This window comes from Hyperoodon ampullatus (assembly GCF_949752795.1).
Source record: "Hyperoodon ampullatus genome assembly, chromosome: 14".
Lineage (NCBI taxonomy): Eukaryota > Metazoa > Chordata > Mammalia > Artiodactyla > Ziphiidae > Hyperoodon > Hyperoodon ampullatus.
In genome coordinates, this window is record NC_136927.1 from 88,450,777 (window position 1) to 88,475,931 (window position 25,155).

At 61.5% G+C, this 25,155-nt stretch overlaps 2 protein-coding genes across 4 annotated transcripts in view; both read left to right on the top strand.

Annotated features, from left to right (window-relative positions):
• The window catches only part of PRPF6 (pre-mRNA processing factor 6), a 34,970-nt gene extending 23,541 nt beyond the window's left edge, over positions 1 to 11,429 (top strand). Inside the window, exons 13-21 of one of the 3 annotated variants that reach the window (XM_079720203.1) lie at positions 2,394 to 2,515; positions 3,960 to 4,098; positions 5,631 to 5,750; positions 6,000 to 6,176; positions 6,543 to 6,676; positions 7,310 to 7,401; positions 8,579 to 8,693; positions 10,631 to 10,757; positions 11,195 to 11,429. In XM_079720203.1, coding sequence (XP_079576329.1) covers positions 2,394 to 2,515; positions 3,960 to 4,098; positions 5,631 to 5,750; positions 6,000 to 6,176; positions 6,543 to 6,676; positions 7,310 to 7,401; positions 8,579 to 8,693; positions 10,631 to 10,757; positions 11,195 to 11,347 — 1,179 coding nt within the window. In that variant the 3' untranslated portion in view covers positions 11,348 to 11,429. The remainder of the gene's footprint in view (positions 1 to 2,393; positions 2,516 to 3,959; positions 4,099 to 5,630; positions 5,751 to 5,999; positions 6,177 to 6,542; positions 6,677 to 7,309; positions 7,402 to 8,578; positions 8,694 to 10,630; positions 10,758 to 11,194) is intronic. The other 2 variants (XM_079720204.1, XM_079720205.1) reach the window with 2 other exon arrangements.
• Positions 11,430 to 11,786: 357 nt separating this feature from the next.
• Positions 11,787 to 15,843, top strand: LOC307063152 (uncharacterized protein C20orf204; the record flags this gene model as incomplete). Its single annotated transcript, XM_079719127.1, has 7 exons — positions 11,787 to 11,820; positions 12,260 to 12,466; positions 13,605 to 13,740; positions 13,885 to 14,008; positions 15,094 to 15,348; positions 15,432 to 15,584; positions 15,706 to 15,843. The coding sequence occupies 7 exons, from the start codon at positions 11,787 to 11,789 to the stop codon at positions 15,841 to 15,843; spliced, it is 1,047 nt and encodes a 348-aa protein (XP_079575253.1).
• Between the last annotated feature and the right edge of the window lie 9,312 nt (positions 15,844 to 25,155).

A 25,155-nucleotide genomic window follows, 5' to 3' on the forward strand; every position in this document is an offset into this window, starting at 1 on the left:
TTGTGGCTCGCGGGCTCTGGAGTGCAGGCTCAGTAGTTGTGTCGCACGGGCTCTAGAGCACAGGCTCAGTAGTTGTGGTGCACGGGCTTAGTTGCTCCACGGTCCATGGGATCTTCCCAGACCAGGGCTCGAACATGTGTCCCCTGCATTGGCAGGCGGATTCTTAATCACTGCGCCACCAGGGAAGTCTCTGATTTTTAAACATAAGTTGCAACTGTAAGGAGTACAGTTTTCTGTTAGTCTGCTGCAGAGCTAGAATTTGAGCGCTTACTAACCTGGACCTAGAATCCATCTCCCAAACCTTCCCAGCTTTTCACCCTTGACCTCTGGGCCGTCCCTACCTCTGGTCTTTGCTGTAACCTGCGCTTCAGAAAACATTTGCACATTGCCCCCTCTGAAATGATTTCCTTGGAGTGGTGTTCCAGAGAAGAGATGATGGGTTCAAAATCAATAAAAACATTTGAGGCTCTTAATACCTTAAATGTGGCCCTCTCTTTTTAATAGCCCCCCCCCCCGCTGTGTTGTGTCTTCGTTGCTGCGCGCGGGCTTTTCTCTGGTTGCAGCGAGCGGGGGCTACTCTTCATTGCGGTGCGTGGGCTTCTCACTGCAGTGGCTTCTCTTGTTGCGGAGCACGGGCTCTAGGTGCGTGGGCTTCAGTAGTTGTGACACATGGGTTCAGTAGTTGTGGCTCGCAGGCTCTAGAGCGCAGGCTCAGTAGTGTGGCGCACGGGCTTAGTTGCTCCGCGGCATGCAAGATCTTCCCAGACCAGGGCTCAAACCTGTGTCCCCTGCATCGGCAGGCGGATTCTTAACCACTGTGCCACCAGGGAAGCCCAATAGCCTTTGATTTAAAAAATAACTTTAGACTTACAGAAAAGTTGCAAAACTGTAAGAAGAATTCTTTTACGCCCTACGCCTAGATTCCCCCAGACTTACCCATTTCACCACATTTGCTTTTGTGTTCTCCACACGTGCACACACTTGCACACACATGCCCCTTATTTTCCCTGAACTGTTTGAGAGTACATTGCACATGTGGTGGCCTTTTCCCTCTAAACATTTCCGTGTGTGTTTCTTTAAAAGGGGACCTTCTCTTATGCAACCACAGCATAGCTATCAAGCTCAGGAGATCAGTGTTGATGTAGGACTATGGTGTAATCTGAGGCCTTATTCACATTTCACCGATTGGCTCACTAAGTGCCTTTTGGCAAAAGGAAAAACCCGACTGCGTCCTGGTTGAGGAGCTGACCAGGGTCATATCCACAGGTCTCGTGGCCCCGAGAGTTCGGGGGAGGGCTTTGGTCTGTCGTTTTTCATGAGTGTGACTTTTTTGAGGGTACAGGCCCCTTGGTTTGGTCTCCATGCTGTGTCCTCACGGCCGGGCTCTGATCGTCGCAGGACTCTGTCCTGCTGGGTCGGTGGGGGCACATCCTCTGAGCAGCTCAGGCGGTGCCTGCCAGGTCCCTCCCCTGGAAGGCTGCTGTGGCCCTTTGTAACTAGTAAGTATTTTGTGGGGAGACACTGAGACTGTGTAAACATGCCGTTGCTCACCAAACTTTGACCTACTAGTTTGCGGGTCCATTAATGATGCTTCTGGCTTCTGTCAGTTATTACTGTGGGATCTGTCAGGTGCTGGTTTTCTAAATAGCGTGGCTTCTGCGTTTGACGAGAGTTGATCAGCTGGATCCTGCCGTGCAGAGCTTTTCTTTCTCCCTTGTTCGTGTGGGCGCTCTCCTCCCCCTCCGGTCCCTGGATGCAGGCCGTGGCCGCTGTCTGCATGGAGCTCACGCGGTGTCACACGTGTGACCCGGGTGCCTCGTGAGCACTAAAGAGTCTCCAGTGCCAGCCGTCGTGGTTTCAACAGAAAAGTGTGAAGAATGAGCTCGCAGCCTGCACGGTCCCTGCCCGTGGGAAGAGCCCAGCTCCCGCTGGTTGTCGAGGCTTTTAATTCTGAGTGTGGACTTGAACTCTGTGCTTCCCCTTACTTTCCTCGTCACCCTTGACAACACAGGGGCCTCGGTGGGCATCACCCTGCAGACAGGTGACAGACCGTGCGAGCAGTAACTCTGGAGCCCTTTCAGACTTTCTTCCGTTTCTCTGTCGTCTCTTCACTTGGGCTGGAGCAGGCAGCTGTCCTCGGCGCTTTGTGACCTGCAGGAAGAGCGGAAACCCTTGGTGCCCACGAGCGTGGGGCTTTCCAGGGCTCACCCCCAGAGATGGGCTGGCCTGCCCATCCCCCAGGCCCTGAGCGACTGTCCCTTGGTCCCGTGGGGCCACGGAAGCCCCAGAGTCTTTGTAACTGGCCTACAGGGCTTGGGTCGGGAGTCACAGAGTGGGTACCCGTCCTGGGTCGGTGCCGAGCCGCCCTGTTTATGACCCTCTTTCTGCCCTAGTGTGTAGCCCACAGCGCCCTGGAGTGTGCCCGAGCCATCTATGCCTACGCCCTGCAGGTCTTCCCCAGCAAGAAGAGTGTGTGGCTGCGGGCCGCGTACTTTGAGAAGAACCACGGCACCAGGTACGTGGCAGGCCCGCCACCCTGCGCCGGCTTTAGGCCTCTCGTCCCCGCGGGTGGGCTAGGGCCTTGTTCGAGGTCCAGCCTCTGCGGCGAGGGGCAGAAGCTCTTGGGCTTTTCAGCCAGGCTGTCTTTCTGGCACCTTCTGCGCTAGCATTGCTGCTGTTGTGTAGTGCCAAGGCACTGAGGGGCCCATCTGCCCAAGTGCCTGCAGCTGAGCCAGGGGCACTGGTGGTTTGAGGGGTCCCTGGGGCAGGGCTGGAGCCCGAAGTCCCACGTCTGTGGGCTCTGGCTTCGGCAGCGTGGGCGGTGCGGCATCTGGGCCCCGGCAGGCCTGTTTTTCATTTCAGCTGTGCTGCATTTGGGTTTGGGCTGGTTTTTGTGCTCCGAGGAGGTCCTTGACAGTTTTCTTTAATTGTCCTCTTTAATTGAAAAAACCTTTCGGGTCTGCCTTATTGGCTGTAACTGCTGATTAAATTAGATGTTGCACCATCTGCAGTTAGGTGGGCAGCCTCTGCCCGGGTCCTCTGCTGCGTCCTCTCTGCTCGGGCCTCCTGGTCCCCCCTGGGCTGCAGCTGGGAGCACGGAGCCCCTGTTGCTGTTCTTCTCTCTCATCGATCAGTCTTGGGCTTTTCAGGGAGTCTTGGCTGCTGCAGTTCCCGTCCCCACCGGCTGCTGTGTGTTTTGCAGTTAACTCCTTTGGGGACACTTTGAAATGACCCTGCCGGTTCACCCTGTACGAGTTCACCCGGACAGTCCTGTCTAGAGCAGGGCTGCTCCCGGGGGGTCTTGGGCCCTGGGTTCAGGGCCAGTTCCCCCCACCTGGCTCTGGTGTCCTTGGCACGGTGAGGGGGGCCAAGTGCTTCAGACCTGGGGGTCTTGGTTCCGGCGTCGAGCTTCACGCCATGCAGACGATTCTGTGCGCTCACTCGGTCTTGCTGCCGAGGCCCGGGGAGGTCGTCTGTGCCGGGGGTATTACAGGGGTGGTGGGCTGCGCAGGGGTTGGGGGCTTCACACCTGAAACCCAGGCTCCTTGCTTGATGGTGACCTAAAATAACTTTCTTCCAATAAGACAGTTTCTCTAGATGCCGGAGAGTAGACTCGGGTCGTAATCTTTATCGGCGGATCTGTGGTTAGAGATGAAAAGGCCCCGGCCCCCAGACCGCGAAGTTATCACGCCTCCAGGACACACGGCTGTAAAAGGCTCTCTTGAGAGGTTCCATCAGACTCTGCTGTTTGAACAATGCATTGCTTTGTAGCACCCTCTTCAGTAGTTGACTTTCGAGCCTTTATGGAGAGAAAAGATTTCCCCACGCTCTCCCCATTGTAAAAGTCTGGCAAATCATTGACAGCTTCGAACTTTGAAGCGCTAACTGTCTTTTCAGTGCCCGCGGCTTGGCTGAGAGCGGCCTGCATTCTCTGGTGGTGACCAGCCCCTGTCTTGCAGGGAGTCCCTGGAGGCCCTGCTGCAGCGGGCCGTGGCCCACTGCCCGAAAGCCGAGGTGCTGTGGCTCATGGGCGCCAAGTCCAAGTGGCTGGCCGGGGACGTGCCCGCGGCGAGGAGCATCCTGGCTCTGGCCTTCCAGGTGGGTGAGGGGCGGGCCTTGGCCTCAGGGCTCCAGGGTCCCGTGCCCTCCTCAGGCCCTCCCCCCTCGTCGACGGGAGCTGACCCTGGAGGGGCCGAGCGTGGGCAGGCCGCGTGGGACTTGGGCTGCTCTGTGGGCAGTGGGGCCCTGAGGGGGCCTGAGAGGAGGGAAAATGGCCCAGACGATGGTGGACACCTACCTCTCATCTGCCGCCACTCAGTCTGACCTCGGGCTAAGTGTTCCACAACACAGACTCAGGGAGACAGGAGGGACAGGGTGGCAGCCGGAGCACCATGTCCCCACACGAGGGCACGGCGACAGCCACTTTCCTACGTGAACATTAGGGTGTCCAGTCCCCGCCCGAGGAAGGCCTGAGCACAGGTGCCTGCATTGGGGTCACACGTGGGCCACCTAGTGCTGCCGAGGCCCGTCAGCGGGTGGAGTTGAGTTCAGACAGCTGCACCTAGCCAGGCTTACCGTGGCTGATGCTGTGAGCTGTGCATTTTTCTTTCCTTTTTCTAGTTTTTTTTTCTTTTTTTCTTTTTTGGCTGCGCCACATGGCATGTGGGATCTTAGTTTCCTGACCAGTGATCGAACCCGCGTCCCCTGCATTGGAAGTGCAGAGTCTTAACCACTGGACCGCCAGGGCAGTCCCCGTGCATTTTTCTTAGGACCTGATTTTTATTGTCACGTGTAACATCCTAATACTTTATGACAACAGGGGTGTTAGTCAGTGGTTTGCGGCATGCTTTTTTATAAACTAGAGAGTCTACGTCACTGTGTTGTCACCCAGGCTGGCATAATAAAGTCTGTCCTTCCTTGAGTAAATACGTGGCGGCGCCTGGCCTGGGTCTCCCTTCGGCTCTCAGCTGTCGTCTGGGCGCCCAGGGTGGAGGACACTCCTCCTCTCCCAGTGGTCCCGGCGCTCTCCCGCCACTGCCTGGGCAGTGATGCCTGTCTCTGCCCCTCTCCTCCTTAGCTGCCACCGGGGGGTGCTTCTCAGGTTGGGGACGTGGTCAGGCTGAGTGTGGCCAGCAGCTGGCTGTGCTTTCAGGAAGCTGGAGGGCACTACCTACGTGTCTGCTGGACTCGGGGTTGTACGTGACCCAGTCCTGACCCTGGGAGCCCTCTCCGTGCCGTCCGTGATGTCCCGGGCGTTCTTCCGTCCTATCCACGTTGACACGCTGGGACGGCCAGTTCCTCATTGCCAGGCTTGGGAAAGAGCAGGGTTGGGTGGGCGGATCCACGCGGGTGGGACGTGAGTGACGGCGTCAGCAGGCAGAGGGGGGCGGTTGGCACCACGGCCCCAGTGCCATGGAGGCTGCACGTCTGTGGCAGTGAGACAGGCTGGCTTGTTTGTGAGGAAGTCGGTGTCCTGGGGCTGCACTCTGCTCTGTTCCCGGTTAGCCCAGGACATGCCTGGATTAGACGTCCTGCTGCAGAGGGAGGCCCGGCCTGGCTGCCAGGCGGGCTGCCTTTGATGAGGGTACCCTCGCCCTGCTCGCTGCTGATGCTGCGTGCTTGCCCCGCAGGCTAACCCCAACAGCGAGGAGATCTGGCTGGCGGCTGTGAAGCTAGAGTCCGAGAACAACGAGTACGAGCGGGCCCGCAGGCTGCTGGCCAAGGCACGGAGCAGCGCGCCCACCGCCCGGGTAAGCAGAGCCGTCCCGCCCGTCACACGCGGGGACCCCCCGCGCCCCCGCACCCGCCTGAGGCCACGGTACTCGGAGCTCATTTGTTCACTCTTGGCTTTAAAATGCATTCATGTGTGTAGCCCTAGCTTGTCCCAAAAGATACGAGAGGGCATTCGGGGCGAGCTCTCGGGGCGGCGAGCGCCAGGAAGGTGCTGGCCCAGCCCCGGCCCAGCGCCAGAGCCGGGCTGAGGCCGTCCGACCCCTCAGGTGTTCATGAAGTCTGTGAAGCTGGAGTGGGTGCTGGGCAACACCGCGGCTGCGCAGGAGCTGTGCGAAGAGGCCCTGAAACACTACGAGGACTTCGCCAAGCTCTGGATGATGAAGGGCCAGGTTGAGGAGCAGGCGGAGCTTGTGGACAAGGCCCGCGAGGCCTACAGCCAGGGGGTGAGCTGGGCCCGGAGGGGCTGTGGGCTCGGGGCAGGCCCGTCATCTGCTGACCCGGTCCCAGCCTCTGCCCCCACCAAGCCGTGCACGCTGCACTCAGCGGAGTACGTTTTATGGCCCACGTAAGGCACAGGCTGCTGAGTCGACGACCGTGTGTCCATGCACATGGCACAGCGTGCTCATGAACACACACCCCGCGCACGTGTGCACAGTTCAGCCGTGCGTGTAGACACACGCCTGGGCGTGAAGTGTCTGGGTCTCTGGGGGCAAAGGTGGCCCTCACTCCCGTTTCGAGGAGCCACCACGGCTGTTACAGCCCCCCCAGATGCCAGCTGAGCCCTCTCTCACTTGTGTCTGTGGCTGCAGTTGAAGAAATGTCCCCACTCCACACCCCTGTGGCTTCTGCTTTCCCGGCTGGAGGAGAAGGTGGGGCAGCTGACCCGAGCTCGGGCCATTCTGGAGAAGGCTCGCCTGAGGAACCCGAAGAACCCCGGCCTGTGGTGAGTCCCTGCGCCGCCCACATGGGCCAGCCTCGCTCACACGCTCAGGCCGAGGACTTGGTGCAGCATTTCCAGCTCAGGCTCCGTGGGAAGTGCCAGCCGTGAGGAGTCCTGTCTCGGCCGTGGGAGGGTTCAGACGGGCCTGAAGGTAGTTTGACGCAGTGTAGCCTGTGTTCAGATTACGTGTTCCCCAGGAGAGCCAGGAGCTGTTGATGGGGCATCGGGGGTGGATGATGCCGAGAGAGTGGACTCTACAGAAGAGGTAATATCTGGGAAAGGCCTTGGAGGATGAATAGGAGTTTGCCGGGTGAAGGATATCCATAGGAGGCTGTGCACACAGAGATGCAGCGTGCGCCTTCAGGGTGTCAGCTCACTGAGGCGCCCCAGCAGCCGTCAGCAGGCATGTCTGTCTTCATCCTGGCCGCCTTCATTCGCACCTCGATGACATCAGAGTCCAGGTGTCGGCTACTGCGGCGGCTTGAGGGTGGGGGTCACCAGCATCTCCCTCCTCTGGTAGATGAGCCGCTGGGCAGAGCAGGGAAATCCAGCCCCTGTGGCTCCCCAGGACCTTCTGCTTGTCACCGGGCTGCCAGTGGACGGCGCTCGACCCCCGCCTCGGGCCTCTCTCCGCAGGCTGGAGTCCGTGCGGCTGGAGTACCGCGCGGGGCTGAAGAACATCGCCAGCACGCTCATGGCCAAGGCGCTGCAGGAGTGCCCCAACTCCGGTAAGCACCCCGCTCCCAGGCTGCAGACAGTGGGCATCAGGTTCGAACAGACAAAAATACATCTGTCATACTCGGTCGTTTAGACGATTGAACTCAAGCCTCAACGTGAGGAGTTTGACCTCGTGTTCTGAGGTGCTACCATTTTTTTTTATATACAATTTAATTTTTTACTATTTCATCTCAAGTCTGCAAGTTAGTGCACGTGCAGTATAAACGAATTTGGAGCAGAAAAGGGGACATGAAAATCACCTGTAAGCCCAGTACTCAGAAATCACTGCTTTTAGCTTGTTTGTATTTTTACAACTTGTATTATTGCACAAAATCAAAGTCATACTGTGTGTTTGGTTTTGTGCCCTTTTTTTTTGGGCTGTGTTGGGTCTTCGTTGCCGCGCGTGGGCTTCCTCTAGTTGCGGCGGGCAGGGGCTACTCTTTCTTGCAGTGCGCAGGCTTCTCATTGCGGTGGCATCACTTGTTGCGGAGCACGGGCTCTAGGCGCGCGGGCTTCAGTAGTGTGGCTCGCGGGCTCTAGAGCACAGGCTCAGTAGCTGTGGCGCACGGGCTTACTTGCTCCGTGGCATGTGGGATCTTCCTGGACCAGGGCTCGAACCCGTGTCCCCTGCATTGGTAGGTGGGTTCTTAACGGCTGCGCCACCAGGCAGGGAAGCCCCGTGCCTTTTTTTAAAGCTGAAAATTTTGTGAGAGTTTTTCATTATTGAATTCTTAAGAACGCACAGTTGTTAGTGGCATCGTAGAATTACCTGCGTGTGTGTCAGAAATGCACCACCCACTGGGGGCCGGCTTGCAGGCTGCTGTCAATCCCGGGTTGTCTTTCTGCCTGAATCTTTAGTAGCACTTCTGGTTATTTTGTTACAATAAATTCTCAGCTGTGAAGTCACTGAGGCCCTGGGAGTGAACCCTTGGAAGTTGTTGGGACTTTCAGCCTAGCCGCCCCCAGGATGTTGTCCCATCCGTGCCAGTGGGGCCCTGTGGCTCCAGGTGGGCAGTGGGGCAGGCAGCACAGGCGGCCTCTGCTCTTCTGCCCGAGCAGACGTGAGCGGCCATGCGGGAGGTGCAGCTGTGGACGCTCTCAGTCTTCGAACGCCGCCCTTGGGCAGCCTGTGTGTGGACGGGCACAACTCTGAAAGCTGAGGCAGACGTCTGTGTGTCTGGATTTCAGGGGTCCTGTGGTCTGAAGCCGTCTTCCTGGAGGCGAGGCCCCAGCGAAAGACCAAGAGCGTGGATGCCCTGAAGAGGTGTGAGCACGACCCCCACGTGCTCCTGGCTGTGGCCAAGTGAGTAGGTGTCCTCGTGGCGGTGCTGAGCCTCTCACGGGTCCCTGGAGCAGGGCGGGCTCCCCTGGTCCGCGGCCTCCACAGCTCCATGACCGAGCGCATCTCTGGGCAGAGGCCCCCTGGACCTGGGCTACCTGGATGGCCTGGGTCATCCTGGACCCCGGCCCTCTGTCCTGGTTCTTTCTTGTGGCTCTGCTCTCTCTGTCTCTACTACTCTTCAGTTTATTCCTACGCGGGCCTTCGGTTGCAGGACAGACAGAGGCTTGCTGATGCTGGTCCACACGGAGTTTAGTTTACAAGCGAACCTTCTTTGGTTCAGAGGGCTGTAAGCAAGACAATTGTTTCCATTGCGTTAGGGCCAGAAGCCAGACCCTTTGACCTGTGTGACCCCGGGAACAATCCAGGGCCCAATCAGTGTGCCTGGGGGTGTGGAGGCCACCTCCCAGCCTCAGGGGCAAGAGGAGGTGAGCAAGCGACCTCCCGCTGCACACTCATGCAGGGTGCTGGGTCCGGGGCTCCCTGGGGAGGCGTGGAGGGCCTTCAGAACCTCCTGGCCCCGCAGGGTCTGTGCTCCCTTCTAGAAGGAGGACGATGGCCTGAGAGGAGCAGCCTGAGTCCCGGGCCGGGGTTGGGTGTGGCCGGGCTAGGAGGGCTCCTTGGGCTCTCACCTGGGCCACGGGGTGGGTGGGGCCCAGGAGCTCCTGTGCGCTGTTGCTGCCCCGGCAGGAGCCTGGCCCACCTGCTTGCTCAGCTCCTGCCAGCACCCCCTCCGTGGGGGCTGAGGGCACTGCGTGTGGGGCTTCCCGCAGGCCCCTGAGGCGCAGCCTGGGCCGCCCCCACCTCGGAGGCCCCCCCACCGCCTCCCTCCCTCCCGCCTGCCCGCCCTGTGCTTCCGCCTTCTACTCCGCTCCGATAGGGCTGCCATAAAACCTCATAAAAGGCTTTGTAAGGTAAACAGGTCCCTCCTTGCTGTTCCCAGGTGGGTGCTCTGTGTGCTGCTATCTGGGTTTGTGCTCTTTAAATCACAGTTTATCTAACATTAGCAATTAAGAATACCACAAGGCTTAAAAAACAATCAGGCTATCAGAGCATGAAATTATTCCGTTTTGTAGCTGAGACCAGCCCAAACAGCTGCCTGGAGGGTGCGTGGTGCACCCTGGTGCTTCTGCTCTGGTGCTTCTGCCTGCGGAGCTGGGTGGAGGATGGAAGCCACCCAGAGGTCCCGGTGGGCGGCTGTCAGAGTGCCCACCGTGCCTTCCCGCTGGCCTGCCCTTCTCTCGCTGGCATGTTGGCAAGGCTCCCTGGGCCCCTGACTTGATTTCTGACGCTGTGGATCCTCTCCTGGGCCTAGTTTTCAGGTTTCTGTGTCTGCTGGTATAGCCCAGGTTCTCAGTGTTGGCTTGGGTTCCCGCTGGAGCTGCCTGGTAGGGCAGAACGTTCCAGAAGGTGAATATGGAGGAGCAGGTGGAAATTCACTTCACTTTTCCTAATCAAAGCCTTGATTTAATTTTTGTCAGGTTTATTACTTTCATCTCCCTGCATTTTACTCAAAGGAAAATAATTTAAGGGAGTTTGAAGTTCTTGCTCTGTGGGTGGTTTTTAAGAAATGCTCTGGTTAGACACTTGCAGGAGGGTTTCAGGTTAGACACCTGGAGTGGTTTCCGGGTGCTCAGGACTGATTCCTCGGCACCCCTGTGGGAAGCCCGAGCTCTCCAGGGAGAGGACCAGGCCAGCAGCGCTTGAGCCAGGCTCCGTGCCACGGTGGCTGCCTGTAGCAGGTCCCTAGACTCACCAGGCTCATCGTCCAGCCCAGCCGGGAGCACGCTGTGGCCCGAGGAGGCCAGGGCCAGCCCCAGCATGGCTTCTGCGGCCGCAGGGTGCCCCCCAGCACCGTCCCCTGGCCCCTCACTCGGCCCCACCCCACTGCCTCCCCGCAGGCTGTTCTGGAGCGAGCGGAAGATCACCAAGGCCCGGGAGTGGTTTCACCGCACCGTGAAGATCGACTCGGACCTGGGGGACGCCTGGGCCTTCTTCTACAGGTTCGAGCTGCAGCACGGCACCGAGGTGAGGCACCCGCCGCCCGCCGCCCCCGCCCTACCTGTCCCGCAGCGCCGGCGGCTGATGCAGCTTCTACGCGGCTTTCTGGCTACAGCCTTGGAGCCTCTCAGCCTGAGATTTAGATGTTTGGGGCATCTTTTAATGAGTTGGTTGTGATGGGGGCTTGGGCCATGGCAGAAATGGGGCTGGAGCTGGAGGCCTGGGGGTCCTCCTTGCGCCTCGGGGGCCCTGTCCTGCTATGCAAGAGCCCTCCCGGAGCCCAGTCCCGTCGGGTGCCCACGGGACGTGGAAGCCACGCTTGGGGGAGCTGGTCGGCTCCCAGTTGGGGGGCAGGTGCGGGCACTGGTGTGAGGCCTGGTGGAATGTGGCGGGCCCGCTCCTGGGGAGCGGGGCTGGGGGCGGCGGGGGAGTGGGGGCGTCTCATGCGTGCGGTCCCCACCCAGGAGCAGCGGGAGGAGGTGAAAAGGCGCTGCGAGAATGCCGAGCCCCGGCACGGGGAGCTGTGGTGCGCCACGTCCAAGGACATCGCCAACTGGCAGCGGAAGATCGGGGAGATCCTGGTGCTGGTGGCAGCCCGCATCAAGAACACCTTCTGACTGTTCGGCCCTGCACTGGCTGGGGGCGGGCCGGGGGGTGTGAGAGGGGGCTGTCCTGTCTTTGATTAAAGGCTTTCTAGTAGTTGCGGGGTTTGTGGCCGGCGGGTGTTCTCCGAGCCCTCCCTTCACGTGCTTTGGCCACCGCAGTCTGCCCCGCGCTGGATGGGGCTCACTTTCCAGGAGGCCTCGTGAGAGCCCGTGCCCACAGAGGAGACGCCGGGGGAGCGGTGAGGCTCTCCAGGGCTTTATGGAGACGGTGGCAGGACTTCATGTCCTGGGTAAAAGCCCCGCATGGGGACAGCCAGAGTCTGGCTGGCCTGGTGACTCCAGTGCCCCTGCGGGTGAACATGCTCTCCCGCCCCGGGGTGGTCTGCGGCCCCCACCCGCCCGCAGCGGCAGGCTGCGTGTGCCCCTGGGTAGGTGACTTTCCTGGGTGCGGATGGGCCTGGCCCCTGAGGTGCTGCCCCCAGTGTGTGAGAGGCTCACTCCCATTGGCAGGTGAATTCACTTTTGCTAATTTGTAGTCAGCAATTTTATGCTAAAGCACTTGTAACTGTCCTCTCTCTAGACTGGAAATGCATTCATTACTTGGGAGACTTGAGTGTGTTTTCACCATGTGAGGATGAAAGACTTCCTCGGGCTCTGGATCCCTGCGTCTGTGTCCAGTTGGAAACTAGCTAGTTCTCTTGGAAGGGGGTGCGTTGGCCACGGCTGGAGGCATCTGGCCAGAGGTCAGGGTTGGTCCAGAGGCCATGAGCCAGGGAGAAGAGATGCGGATTGTCACGTGTGGTGACGAGAAGGGCGGCTGGCAGTTACTGCCACACATTCTTTTGTAAGAAACGATCCCAGAGGGGCTCCTCGGTGCCTCGTTCTGCGGGTCGGTCACTGACCCGTGGCTTAGCCCTCTGGCAGCAGCCGAGGTTGGGGAGCACTCCCTCCTCATCAGCACCAAGGGCGTGGGCGTCTGCCTGCAGAGCGCGGGCCCAGCCGGGTCCACCTCCGATGCTCTGGGAGCCGCAAGGATGTGGCCAGCCCTGGGCGGGATCGGACCATCCCTGTGTGGGGTCAGGAACTGCTGGTGCCGGGGTGGGCGTCCGGGGCAGGCCCCGCTCACCGATGGTCTGTGGCTCTGGAAATCCTTTCACTCCTTACCCGAGATCGGCCAGTCCCAGAGGGCCATGCCGGAGGTTCCTGGGTGTTTTCATTGATCCTCAAGAGTTTCCTTTGATCCCTTTTGGAGGAGGTGGGAGGGATCCTGCCCATTGCGCTGCAAAGTGAGTCCTGAAGTTTTTTAGGAGCTTGAAAGCCAGCTTGTCCCTGTACAGATGTGGAAACTGAGACCCAGGAAGGGGCAGTGACTTGGCTGTGGCCACAGGGCAGCTGGCAGCCCTTAGTTGGTTGTGGCTTCTCCCGGACACTTTCTCTGATCTCAGGTCAGGTGAGGCCTCTCCCACAGGGCCTTTGGAACGTTCCAGAGCATCTGATTGTCCACATGCAAATGTCTTTCCTCGTTTGCCTGGGGATTGTTTTCTCAGTGCCTCTCGAGGTGGTGGTGAAACTACTTTTCTCCCTGGGGAAAACATACCTTAGCTTTTCTTCCACTGACATTTTTCAGTTCCAACTCAAGGCTAACTGAGTTCCTAGGCTTGGGCAGGGCTGGGCAGCACCAGCATACTGCCCGGCAGGGTGCTGTGGCCCAGTTCCCTGCAAGCCTGGTTGGGAGGGTGGCCGTGAGCTCCCCCAGCAAAAGACCCCCTTCAGCCCGGGATGGGCGAGCGGTGGGAAGCACCTCTCCCCTGAGTGCTGGGCCAGTGGGGAGCCCGGGAAGTCCCCTGCCTGGGACCTGCTGGGGCAGGACCCCCCGGACGTCAGGGTGGGGGAGCTGGGGGGTGGGAAGGTTAAGTCCTGCTCACCTGGTCCTGCTGGTGGCCAGGTTCCTGGCAGAGGCAGCACCTGCTGACCACTGAGGAAGGCCCTGGAGGAGGGCGCAGGGCGGCCCCCGCTTCTCCTGGCTCCCCTTCCCCGCCAGCTGGGCCCTACCCTGCTCTCTGCCCACTGAGCACCCTACCCCCTCCTCGGCAGAGAAGATCTCCCAGGTCCCATGGCTTAATCCAAGATCCACTGGGTGGGAAGACAGCCCGGTGGGGCTGGGCTCCAGGGTCAGGTTAATTGAAGAAGTGATTGGATAGCGGTGGGGAGAGGGAGGGGGCAGGGCTGGAATCCTGGGGCCTCCCTCCTCCCTCCCCCCTTTGCTCAGAGGAGCCAACTTCAAAAGCCGCGTCTGCCTGCCGTCCAGGGAAGCCTTGTTGGCCGGGTTTGGAGCCGGACCTGGAGCGGCAGCTGCACTCCCCACCTGAGGACCCCAGGGTCATGTCCGAGGCCCGCTGGCGGGAGTGAGGGGGGGCCTGACCCTGAGACGCCCATGGTGAGCAGCTGCGGGCCGCTGGGGAGGGGACTGACTTCGGCTGAGGGGCAGGGAGCGTGCACATCCCGCTGTGTCCCCACCGGGAAATCCCCCTTGGTTCCCGTCACCGCAGCCTGGCCCTGGGTGCTCTTCACGGGCCTTCCCGGCAGCGGCAGCGGCGGGGGGAGGGAGTCTCCCTCTTGGAGCTGGGGCCACCCTGTCCTCATGGGTTGGACTGGCCTGAGCCTCGGGCCCTGGTCAGGGGCAGACGGGCCTTCCCGGGACCCCCCGGGCAACCAACCTACCCCACTTGGACGTCCTTCCAGCACCAACGGCTCTTGTTCTCACTATGATCTCTGACCCTCAGCAGGCAGAGGGGGCGACTGAGTTGGCCATCATGCCAAGCCTGTCTAGGGAGGGGGTGGGCTTCGAAAAGGGCCCACAGCTAATTGCATTTGGTCCTGCGGCCAACGCTGCCGGGTGCCTCAGGCAGAGAGCCCCCACGGACTCCGGGTCCAGCCCTGCGTGGTCAGGCTCTCCTGCCAGGCTGGGAAGCAGAGTCGAGTCCTGTGTCTCGAGTCCCAAGTCTCGCTGGGTTCGCATGATTGATTTTCCAGTGCTGTGTGACTCCAGCCTGGGGGCTGGGAGCCTGCAGACAAGCTGCTCTTTCTCTCTGATGTTTGGGCTTCTGAGTGGGGGTGGGCTTCTTCCCCATGAGAGCCAGTTCTCTTCTTTATGGGGGCGGGGAGCCCTGGTGGTGTGGACCGCGGTCCCCTTCCTCCCTTCGCCTTGGGCTTTCCCCAAGCCTTCCCCTTCCAAAGGGGTGTGGCCTTGAGCTCTGAGCCCTCACCCCTGTCCTGGTTGGGTTGGGGGTGCAAGGGAACCCCAGCCCCCATGGCTCTCAGAGCTGGTAGCAGAGCCATGGGGAGGGTGAGGAGAAGCTGCCCGGCCATTGAGGGGGCACCTGGCGATGAGCCCAGCTCTGGTGGGCATGGGTCAGGGCATGGCCAAGGATGATGCTGTACAGGGGGTGCTTCCCGCTGTAGCCAAACCTAGGTCAGTCCTGCCCTCCAGTCTTATGGGTACTTGGGCCCTCGCACCCATGCAGACCAGAGCCGCGGGTGCTGTCGTCTGTCCTTCCCCAAACCTGCCAGCCCTGTGCCTAGAGCATTTGTTGAATGGCATGGCGACGTCTCCGTTATACCAGCTCAGAGATTCCCTTGTACACGTGTGTGTGGAGTCGGGTGCAGGGGCGGGCGGTCGGGGGCGGGGAAGCACATTGCCCGCAGTGCTGCAGGAGGGTCGGCCCCTCCGCAGACTCTTGAGTCTGTATCCCTTCCAGGGGCCCCCCAGGCCCGCGCTCTGGGCGCTCCTGCTGGCGGTGCTGGGGGCTGCACCGGGCCGGGCCAGGCTCGGCGCCTGCAGCGTCCCCGACGTGCTCCACCACTACCGCGCGGTCATCTTCGAGGACCTGCAGGCCGCGGTGAGGTGGACCGGGCCGGGCTCCAGACAGCTCCATTTCATTCAGAAAAACCTGACTGGAGCCGCGGCCTCCCGATGGCGGGGCCGGGTGGGCGCCTCCTGTGGCGCCCATAAGGTATGGAGACATCACCACCCAAGCCCTCCAGCCCCCTCCCCACGGGGCTCCTCCCCCAGTCCCCCGCTTCCTCCCCTCCCCAGGAGCACAGTATCCTCCTGTCCATCGTGGCCCTGGGTCGGACCCTACGTGGGGCGGTGGCCGGGGGCCGCCGCGGGGCTCTGGAAAAGGCGGCTTGGACCGTGGCCGTGCGCACCGAGGCGGTGATGCGGCGCCACTGCCGGACGCTGCGCCAGGTGCGCGTCCCCGCTCGCTCCCACGGCCCCGCGGTCTCCCTTCCCAGGGGCTGGACACGAGCTGCGGGGGAGGGGGCGGGAGGGGACCGTGCCCACGCCCTGACCGACGCGTCCCCGACAGCGGAGCCGGCGGCCTGAGACGCGCCCTGTTCGGCGTCGGGGCGGCCGGAGGCGGCTCCTGCTGCGCGCCCTGGACGCCGTCGCCACCTGCTGGGAGAAGCTCTTCGCGCTGCGCGCCGCGGCCACCGAGGGCTCCTAAGCGCCCCGAGCGCGCGGGGCTGGGAAAGGGTCTTGCGGCCCGGCCCCTCCCTCGCCGCGGCCCGCACTCCTCGGAGGGCCCGGGACTGGGAGGCGGGGCCCGCCTGGCGAGCTGCTCCCGGCGGGGGCCCGCCCTCCGCCCCCAGCAAGGCCCCAATAAACTGAGCTGGTGCTGCGGCCCTGTTCGCTCTTTCTTCGCCAGCCGGCTGTGGGGCCAGGCCGCCCCGGGTCCGCGCCTCGGTGGGGAGGGGGCGCTGGGGCCTCCCGCACACGCGCGGTGTTGGGGACGGGGGGAGCGGCGGCGTTCCCGGGCTCGGCCAGCAGGGGGCGCCTCGGGACGGGACTCCTGCTAAGTCGGCGCTGCAGGCATGGGCGGGGGGCGCGGGGGCAGATGGGGACTCCTGCGGGTCCTAAAGTGTAGCGTCGCATCCGTCCTGCTCCACTCTGGGATGGGGGAAGGGTGGAAATGGAGGGGAGGGGAAGGCTGAGCTTTGTGAATTCGGAGCAAAACAACCGGATAAAGGAAACGGGCCTGAAGGGAAGCGAGCTGCGGCCCTGGCTGCAAGCTGGGCCAGGCCATTTCCTGTGGCCGGGGAAGGGTGGCAGCAGCTCCTCGGCGGCGGGACTGGACAGGCCAGCCAGGGACCCACCGTCTTGTGTCCTGGGACCTTATGTTTGCGTGGCCCGGTGGAGGGCTGATCCCTGGAGTCCCGCACCTACAGCCGCGTAGGCCTGAGGTCCGTGGCCCCCTCCCGTATCACAGCCCGTGGAGGGGGGCGCAGCAGGGCAGGCAGAGCACCTGGTCAAGGTGGGTGCCTGGTCGGCACACCTGTCGTCATGCTCTTCCCTAACAGGTGGACAGACCCAGTAGGCACCGAAGCAGGCCTTGCCCTGGGCACCCTGGCAGAACAGAGGCGAGCAGGAGATGCAGACAGGCCTTGCTGGCGGAGCCGTCAGCAGGGCACAGCTGGCCCTGAGCGCCCCCATCGTGCGCGTGTGGACGCGTTCAGTCCGAGAAGCAGGAACCACTGTCCCTGGTTCGTACAGGAGGAAACTGAGGCACGGGGAGGTTACAGGACTTGCCCCAGATCTCACAGCCCGAAGTGTAAGGGCTGGGATGAGAGCCAGGCCCAAGCACTCATGTGCCCTGTGTGCAGGCTGGGGACCTCAGGGTGCATCCAGTCGCCTTGTAGGTTCCCAGGCCACGTGGTCGCGCTCTTGAGTGTGAGGGTGGCCTGGGCAGGGGGCCTGTGTGGTTGAGGTGAGGCTAGAGGAGGTGGGCTTGGACATGAATGGGGTGAGAGGAGGTGCGGGCAACCCCAGGGTCCTGGCCTGAGTCCCTGGGGGAGTCCCCATCTTGAACTTGGGGGACACTGGTGGAGGAGCAAGCTGAGGGGAGCAGTCACGTCGCTGCCTCCTGCTGTGCGAGCCTGGGGGTGGCCAGGTGTCCAGGTAGGAGGGAAAAGTCCTGCTTTGGCCGGAGCACAAGGTTTGGGGGAGCCGAATCGGACCTGGTAGAAGGTCAGTAAGAGAGTCCGGGGGTCTGGGTGTGGGGACAGGCCCTCCACAGAGGCCCCCACCATGCTCCTGCTTTCCCAAGGGCACCTGGCTCCTTGCACTTGGACCTGCCTCAGCGCCAGGGCCTGTGGGGAGAGTGCTCCTCCTAAGGGCGCTTGGGCGTGGCCTCTGGGCCGTCATGGCTGCTGCCCACCCACAGCACTCCTTGCTGCCGTGGTTAGAGGGCAATGGGCAGCCCTTCCGTCCGCCCACGCCTGAGGCAGTTCCCAACAAACCCGTTTCGGGGGGGCTGGGAGGAGGCGCAGAGGCCTCAGTTACAGGGACACAATCTCCGTCTTAGTCCTGGGCTGCAGCCATGGTGGTGGACAAGATGCTCCTGCATCCTGGCCTGGCTGTCCCTCCCTAGGGGCTCCTGCCAGAGCCTCCCCGGTAGTGAGCGTGTGTACGTGTGTGTGTACACAAATGTATATGTCGAGGTGTGTGTGCACAGGGATGTGTGAGTGCACGGGTCCAGGTTCCTGCCCCACCCTGCCTGGCAGGGCGCCCCTCTCTCAGGCACACCCTCCTGATGTCTAACCCTGGTCTCTCCTGGCAAATGGACCGCCTGGGCGTGGGGGCTGGAGGCCTGTGGCCTGAGCTCAAAGATCCCAGTGGTCCCTCCTTCATCTCACTTGGACGTTGTTCTCAGCACAAGACCCCCACCCCCCGCCCCGGCCACTGCTGTCCACCCTCTGCACTTTCTCTCGAGGCCTCAGTGCCAGGCAGAGGCTCTGCACATCGTGCCCAGGCCTGCTTCTACCAACCCCCAGATGATGGGTCAGCATCATGGCTGTGGGGACATGGGCCGCTATCCCCATATCTCAGAAACCATCTGTATTGGTTTCCTAGAGCTGCTATAACAAATTACCACAAACTAGGTGACCTAACACAATAAACTTTTCTTCTCTCACAGTTCTGGAGGCCAGAAGTCCAAAATCAGTATCATTGGCCTGAAATCGGGTGTTGTAGGGCTGGGCTGTGCTCCCTCCAGGGGCAAAAACATTCTTGCTTCTTGAAGCTTCTGGTGGCTCCGGGTATTCCTTCGCCTGTGGCTGCGTTGCTCCGATTACCTGCCTCTTGCTTCGTGTGGCTGTCCCTCCTCTCTGAGGATCTTTGCTGCTGGATTTAGTGCCACCTGGGTAATCTAGGATGATCTCCTCACCTCAGGATCCTTTATTACATCTGCCAAGACCCTTTTTCCACGTAAGGTCCCACTCATAGGTTCTGGGAGGTGGACGTATCTCTGGGGCCACCATTCAACCCACTTCAGCATCTTTGCTCATGCAGGATGAGGGCAGGGTGGGCTTCTGGGACGAAGTTCACTTGTCCAGGGCGGGGACATCCCAACCAGACCACGGCTGGGGCAGGTGGAGGGAAAGCTGGGGCCGCCCTGCTCAGACCTGAGGTCTGGCCCTCCAGGCTCGGCACCGGGGCACATGAGCTACCCGAATCTTTGCTGGCTGGAACTGACCAGAACCGACAGAGAGATGGAAAGAGACTCAACGGTGAGGAAAGAGCCACTGGCCAGGGGTCACGGGGCCACGGAGGGCACAGTGCAGGCAGTGGGACCCGGTGGATGGGCCCCGCCTTTCGTGGACTCGAGGTATGTGCCGGGCCCCAGTGCCCTGCCTTCCCTGCCAAGGCCCCGGGCACGTGGCCTGAGCCTGGTTCTTCCTCCGTAAAACACTCTGGGGCACACACGTGGTGGGGTTGGCGCCTGCCTGCACCCCGTGGTGTCCTGTCCTACACACATGCCTTCTCAGCTGCTTCACCGGGGCGGGGGCGGGGGGGTGGGTGGCTGGGACCCAGGGGGAGGGGCTGTGCCGGGGTGGCAGACACGGCCGCAGAGCACTGGCCAGGGAGCCAGACTGCCCATGTGCAGCGCTGCAAGGAGGGGCCAGGCAGGCTTTGAAGGGTAGTCCGGGGCCCACGGCCTCCCCAGACTGGGAGCCTTTGAAAGAACATCTGGAACACGGGCGACAGGCAAACTAGTCTCTCTGGATTCGGAAAACCAAAAACGGGATCCCAACTGCGCCACTTGTGTGTCCCCCGCCCCCAGGCCCCTCTCTCTCCCGACCCCCACTTCCCACCTCTGCCCCTCCCCAGGCTGCCAACAGACTGCAGGGGTGGGGTCCGTGCCAACCTCGATCACTGGCCCTTCTGAGGGCGGCAGAGCGCCTTTGCCCTGCCTGGGGCCCGCTCATGGGCTCCAGCGGCACCTCCCCCGTGTCCCCTCCCCTACTGGCCGCCACCCCAGGCCAGCTGAGCACCAGGAGGCGGTGGGAGGTTGTGGGAAGGACGGGTGCCCGCCATGCCAGGCCCTGAACAGACACACCTCCGCGTTCGCGGAGCCAGGGCTCTGGGACAGGACGTGAGTCGGCCGGACCCTGCATCTGGCGCTGGGTGCCGCGAAGGAGTGGGAGGAAACACCTGCACCAGACCTGAGGGCCCTCGGGCTCTTGCCTGTGAGCCTGAGTGTGGGGTCCCTGCCTGCAGGTGTGCGCGGAGGCGCCGTTCCCGTCGTGGCTGACACGGAAACACACGCGGCCCCCCACTCCAGGAAGCAAAGCACATACTCATGGGGCGGGGTGGGGGGGAGTGCCAGGTGTTGGAGCCCATTGTCCCTGCCAGTGGCCTGCGGGACCCTGGGGGGCGCCCGGGGACAGTCCCCATCCTGCCGCCTCCCCAGGAAAAGACCCAGCTTTGTAAACACAGAAACAACCATCGGCGCGCCGTCCCCCCCACCCCAAGAGTTAAAGCCCGGAAGAAGCAGCAGGGAGCCTGCACCTGCAGGGCAAAGGGAGTCCTTGTAAGGGGGGAAACGGGGCGGTCAGGGCCTGGGGGGCGGGGCGGGCCCGTGTGCGTTGTGGGGAGGTGGGGCGCCCTGCGGTTGGACACCGGCCCCTGGGTCCCCGGGCTGGAGGGGCACAGCCTGGCCCAGTGAAGGCCTGTCGCCTCCCTCCATGGCCCAGTTGTGACAGTTGTGGCTCGGTGGTAAGGCGGCCAGGGCCCCCCGCCAGGTGAGCAGGCCTGTCCTCCGGCCGCCCCCACGTCCCCTGCCCGAACGGCGCGGGGCGTGAGGCCAGGGGTCCGGCTGGGGTCCGAGATAAGCGCCGCACCCGCCGCCGCTTCCTGCGCTTCCTTCCAGCGCCGCCGCCGCCGCCGCGGGCCCCTTCCTGTTTTCTCGCGCGGGCGGGCGGGGGCGTGGGAGACAGGGCGGGGTCGTGGGGCAGGGGGGTGGGGTCGTGGGGGAGGAGCGGGTTGTGAGGCAAGGGGGTGGGGTCGCGGGGGAATAGCGCGGGGGCATGGGAGAGGGGTCCTGGGGGAGGGGCCGGGTTGTGCTGGCCAGAGCAGGAAGGGGGCGTGGGTCGGGGGCGTGGAAGATAAGGCAGAGGGTGGGGAGCCCTGCCGGGCTTCCCTGGGAGGCTGGGTGCTTGTGCAGAGGTAGAGAGGGTGGAAGGAAGCGGGGTGGGCTGTGTCCTGAAACACAAAGAGGAGGAACAGGGGTGCTCCCATCCCTCCTCCCTCCCAGTCCTGGGCCAGGAACCCCCACACGCTTGGCCAAAACCCACTGTGGACTGGACTGGAGCCTGCTCCTTGGGGCCCCTCCCCAAGCCTGGGGCAGGAGTGGGGGTGGGTGGGCTGGGTGGAGGGTTGAGTCTTGCTTGTGAGCACCCAGTTGGGATTGGAGGTCAGCTGCTCTGGAGCCCCCGCTTTGGGGGTAGCTGCTCTAGCATATGAATTTTTTTTTTATTGGAGTATAATTGCTTCAGAATGTCCTGTGAGTTTCTGCTGTACAGTGAAGTGAATCAGCTCTATGTATACCTATATCCCCTCCCTCTTGGACCTCCCTCCCACCCCCACCCCTCTAGGTCGTCACAGATCACCGAGCTGAGCTCCCTGTGCTATACAGCAGGTTCCCACTAGCTTTCTGTTTTACACATGGTAGTGTATTTATGTCAGACCTAATCTCCCAATTCCTCCCACCCTCCCCTACCCGCCCTGTGTCCACATGTCCATTCTCTGCATCTCTATTCCTGCCCTGCAAATAGGTTCATCTGTACAATTTTTTTAGATTCCACATATGCGTTAATATACGCTATTTGTTTTTCTCTTTTGGGCTTACTTCACTCTGTATGACAGGCTCTAACTCCGTCCGCATCTCTACAAATGACCCAGTTTCATTCCTTTTTATGGCTGAGTAATATTCCGTTTTATATATGTACCACATCTTCTTTGTCCATTGTCCTGGCTGTTGTAAATAGTGCTGCGGTGAACATTGGGGTACATGTGTCCTTTTGAATTATGATTTTCTCAGGGTCATTTACTCAGCATATGAATTTGAGGTACTTAATCTACTTGTTCAGACTTGGTCATTAGAGATAAACATTTATGTTACTTTACTGAAAACACATCCACATAAAACCTTGCACACGAGTGTTCGTAGCATCAGTAATCACAGTAGCCAAAACGTGGAAACAACCTCAACGTCCATCAGCCGATGAAGAGAGAAATAGACTGTGTTCCATCCATACAATGGAATATTATACAGCCTTAAAAAGGAATGAAGTTTTGATTCAGGTTACAACATGGATGAACCTTGAAGACTCGATGCTCAGTGAGAGAAGCCAGACTCAAAAGGCCACTTATTGTGTGATTCTACTTACATGGAAAGTCCAGAATAGGCCAGTCTACAGAGACAGAAAGCAGATTAGTGTTTCCCAGGGGCTGGGAGCAGGGAGGATGGGAAGTGACAGCTAGTGGGGATGAGGCTTTTTTGGGGTGACGGAAACGTGCTGAAGTTAGTGACCATAGTTATACCAGCCTGTGAATAGATTAACCACTGAGTTGTCCCCTTAGAAGTGTCTGTAGGTGTTGGAGGCTGTCAGCTGAGCAGCTGGACCGTCTAGCGTATTTGTCCATCAAGTGGGTGGACAGTTCAGTTCCTCTTCGCCTGCCCAGCCTGGCCTTGCTGGGGGCGGGTGTGTGAGCACAGCTTTGCCCCTGGTGTGGTGTGTGGCTGGTTGTGTGTGGGGTGTTCCTGAGGGTGTCGAGGTGATGATCGTGCCTACTGGGGAGGGGGGTGCACCTTACCTGCTCTAACCACCCCCACCTCCTCCTGTGGGCAGCTTGCTGGGGAGGGTTCCACACCTCGGCTCAGGTCACCCCCGGGCTAGGCTGGGTCCTGGGTGTGGGAGCTGTGGCTTAGGCCAGGCCGGGCTGCTAGAACTTCCCGCCAGGAGCTAGGTCGCCTGGGTCTGTTCCTGGCGGGCCTGACTCAGCGGGAGCTGGGGGTGGGGACATCCCTTCTCTGACCTTAGGGGAAGCAGGTGGGTGGAGCCGGGGGGTGGGGGGGGCGGTGGGGGGGAAGCCTGACCCGGGGCTGGAACCACCCAGGCCCTGGAGCTGTGGTCCTGCCTAGGAGGGCTGCCCAGCCTGCCCCGGGTCCCTTGGGAGGGCCCCAGGCATGGTGCCCACCTGAGGCACTCCCTGAAAACAGTTGCCCTCCGTGTGTGTGTGCGTGTGTGTCCCCAGTCCTGATTCTGCTCCTGAATGCCCCCAGCCCCTGGCTCCAGGGACTTGGTCCAAATTGGGACCCCCGGACCCCCCCATGCCCCCCTCCCGGCATCCCACGCTGGCACTGAGGGAGGTTCTTCCGGGGAGCAAGCTACTCGGCCCTTCCCCACTTGGGCAGTGGGGCCTGTGCCACCCCAGGCACCTGGAGGTCCCCATCCTCCTGACTCCGAGGGTGGGGTGAGGAGGATGTTAGAAAACTGTTCCATGTACAGGAGAGACAGCCTTGCCGGCCCGTCTGCAGCCTCTCTCTGTGTGTGTCCATGGGTGTCTCTGGGGTGGGGCACAGGTGAGGCGATGCCTGGGCCCAGACAGGGGTGCCCTCCGAGGGGCTGGTCACATGGCTCCGGTCTTCCCTTCCCTCTGCCCTGGCCAGGGGGTGGGGGGAGGAGATGGGAGCGTCCGCCCCCCAGGGGGTGGCGGGGGCAGAGGCTGCTGGACTCTGGCGGCTATGGGCCCCCATCCGTACAGAGGCCATCCCCACGGTGGGGGGGTGCACCTTGGCCCTGCTAACCCAGGGCTCCAGTGGGTGGGTCGCCTGTCCCCCTACCAGGGGCAGGCCCAGAGTGGGAGTCAGGGGCCATGAGAGCTGGCTGTGCACACTCATGGGTGATGTGAGCCTTCGTGCGTGAGACCAGGACTCAGCACTGGTGTCTCAGAGCTCCCTCCCGCCATGACAGATGCGGCTGGACTGGACCACCCTTGTCCCTTTGGGCCTCACTCCCTGCCTCCTTCCTGTGTACCAGCACGGTCCTTGGTGTCCTGGGGGCCATTTCTGTTTGTGCCTCGATCCGCCCAGGGCTCCTCTCTCCACCTCCGAATCCGTCTCCTGCCCTCCTCAGCTTGTCTTTCTCTGTCCCTTTGTCTTTGAGGTTTCTGGGCCCCGCTCACTATGAGGTGGGGATGGGGGCCCAGGGGTCCCTCCCCGACTCCACCCACCGAGGTGTGGGGCTCATTCCAGCTAACAGAGAGGTGATGTCCCCGTGCCTCTCAGAGGCAGGACACCTGTACGAACAGCCCCACACCCTGTTCACCTCTGCACACACGCTCAGGCAGCAGACCCATGTGCACGGACACCCAGGCTGACACACAGACACACGCATGCGCACACAGTCTCAGACACCCTGGGTGTCACACTCAGTCATCCTCATGGAGGGTCACGTCGAGTCACGTGGTCACACTGTCACAGCATCACAGCCATGCTCGGAGCACGTGCACACACTTGCTCACACGCACTCGGATTCAGGCTCACGGCAGCCACACAGCAGCGCACCTCATCACAAGATGCCCACGCCCCGTGGCGCACGCACCACGTCAGAGTTGTCAGAGATCAGCGGGACTCCCCCCCATATGCTACTGGGGCAGGACAGGCCAGGGGGACACACGACCTCTCGTCTTGGTTTGGAAGACCCGTCAGGCCCTGAGAAGGGTGTGCGTGTGTAGAGGCCTCACTTCGGGACCCGGTCCCAGGAGAGAAGAATCGCCCAAGATGATTGTTGCCAACTTTCCCTGAACCCATGGGCTCCCCAGTGAGGGGGCGCTAGCGGAACCAAGGAAGCCGTGTGGAAAGAGGGTGTCCGGTCCTGCTGGGAAGGGCCCAAGGCTAGTGTGATGGGTTCCAGACGTGGAGGCTCGAGATGTGGGGCCTGGGCTCCCCCGCTCTGGTCATTGACCGCGTGTCACTGGTAGAGCCCGCACACGTCACCCTGGCAAGCAGTGTGGATTTGTCATGGTGCTGCCCTCTCTGGGGACACTGTGTTGAGAGAGAGTGACGGATGGGAGTCCCAGGATGTCATGTCTGCAGACAGGCGTCAACCCCACCAGCCTCCTTCAGAGAGAGGCGCTGTTCTAGGCACTCACTGGGCTTGAAGGAAGTTGTTTTCAGGGTGAGGTGAGGATGGTGAGACCCGGGTGAGAGCGTGGAGGGGATTTCTGGTGTAGCCTGACCGCTGTGAGGCTTGAGTTAACATGGGGGCTGGGGGCGTGGAGAGCTGGCAGGGTGGGGAGTGCCCACACCCCCTGCCTCCCACCGGCTGTCTGGGGTAGCATCCTGGAAGGGTGGAGAAGTGCATGCTGTGGAGCCCAGCTGTGAGTCAGGCTCCCTGGACTCTGGAGGGAGGGGCACGCCCAGGGCCCTGGGGGGACTGCTCCCCCACCCCCAGCGACCACAGACGAGGGAGTT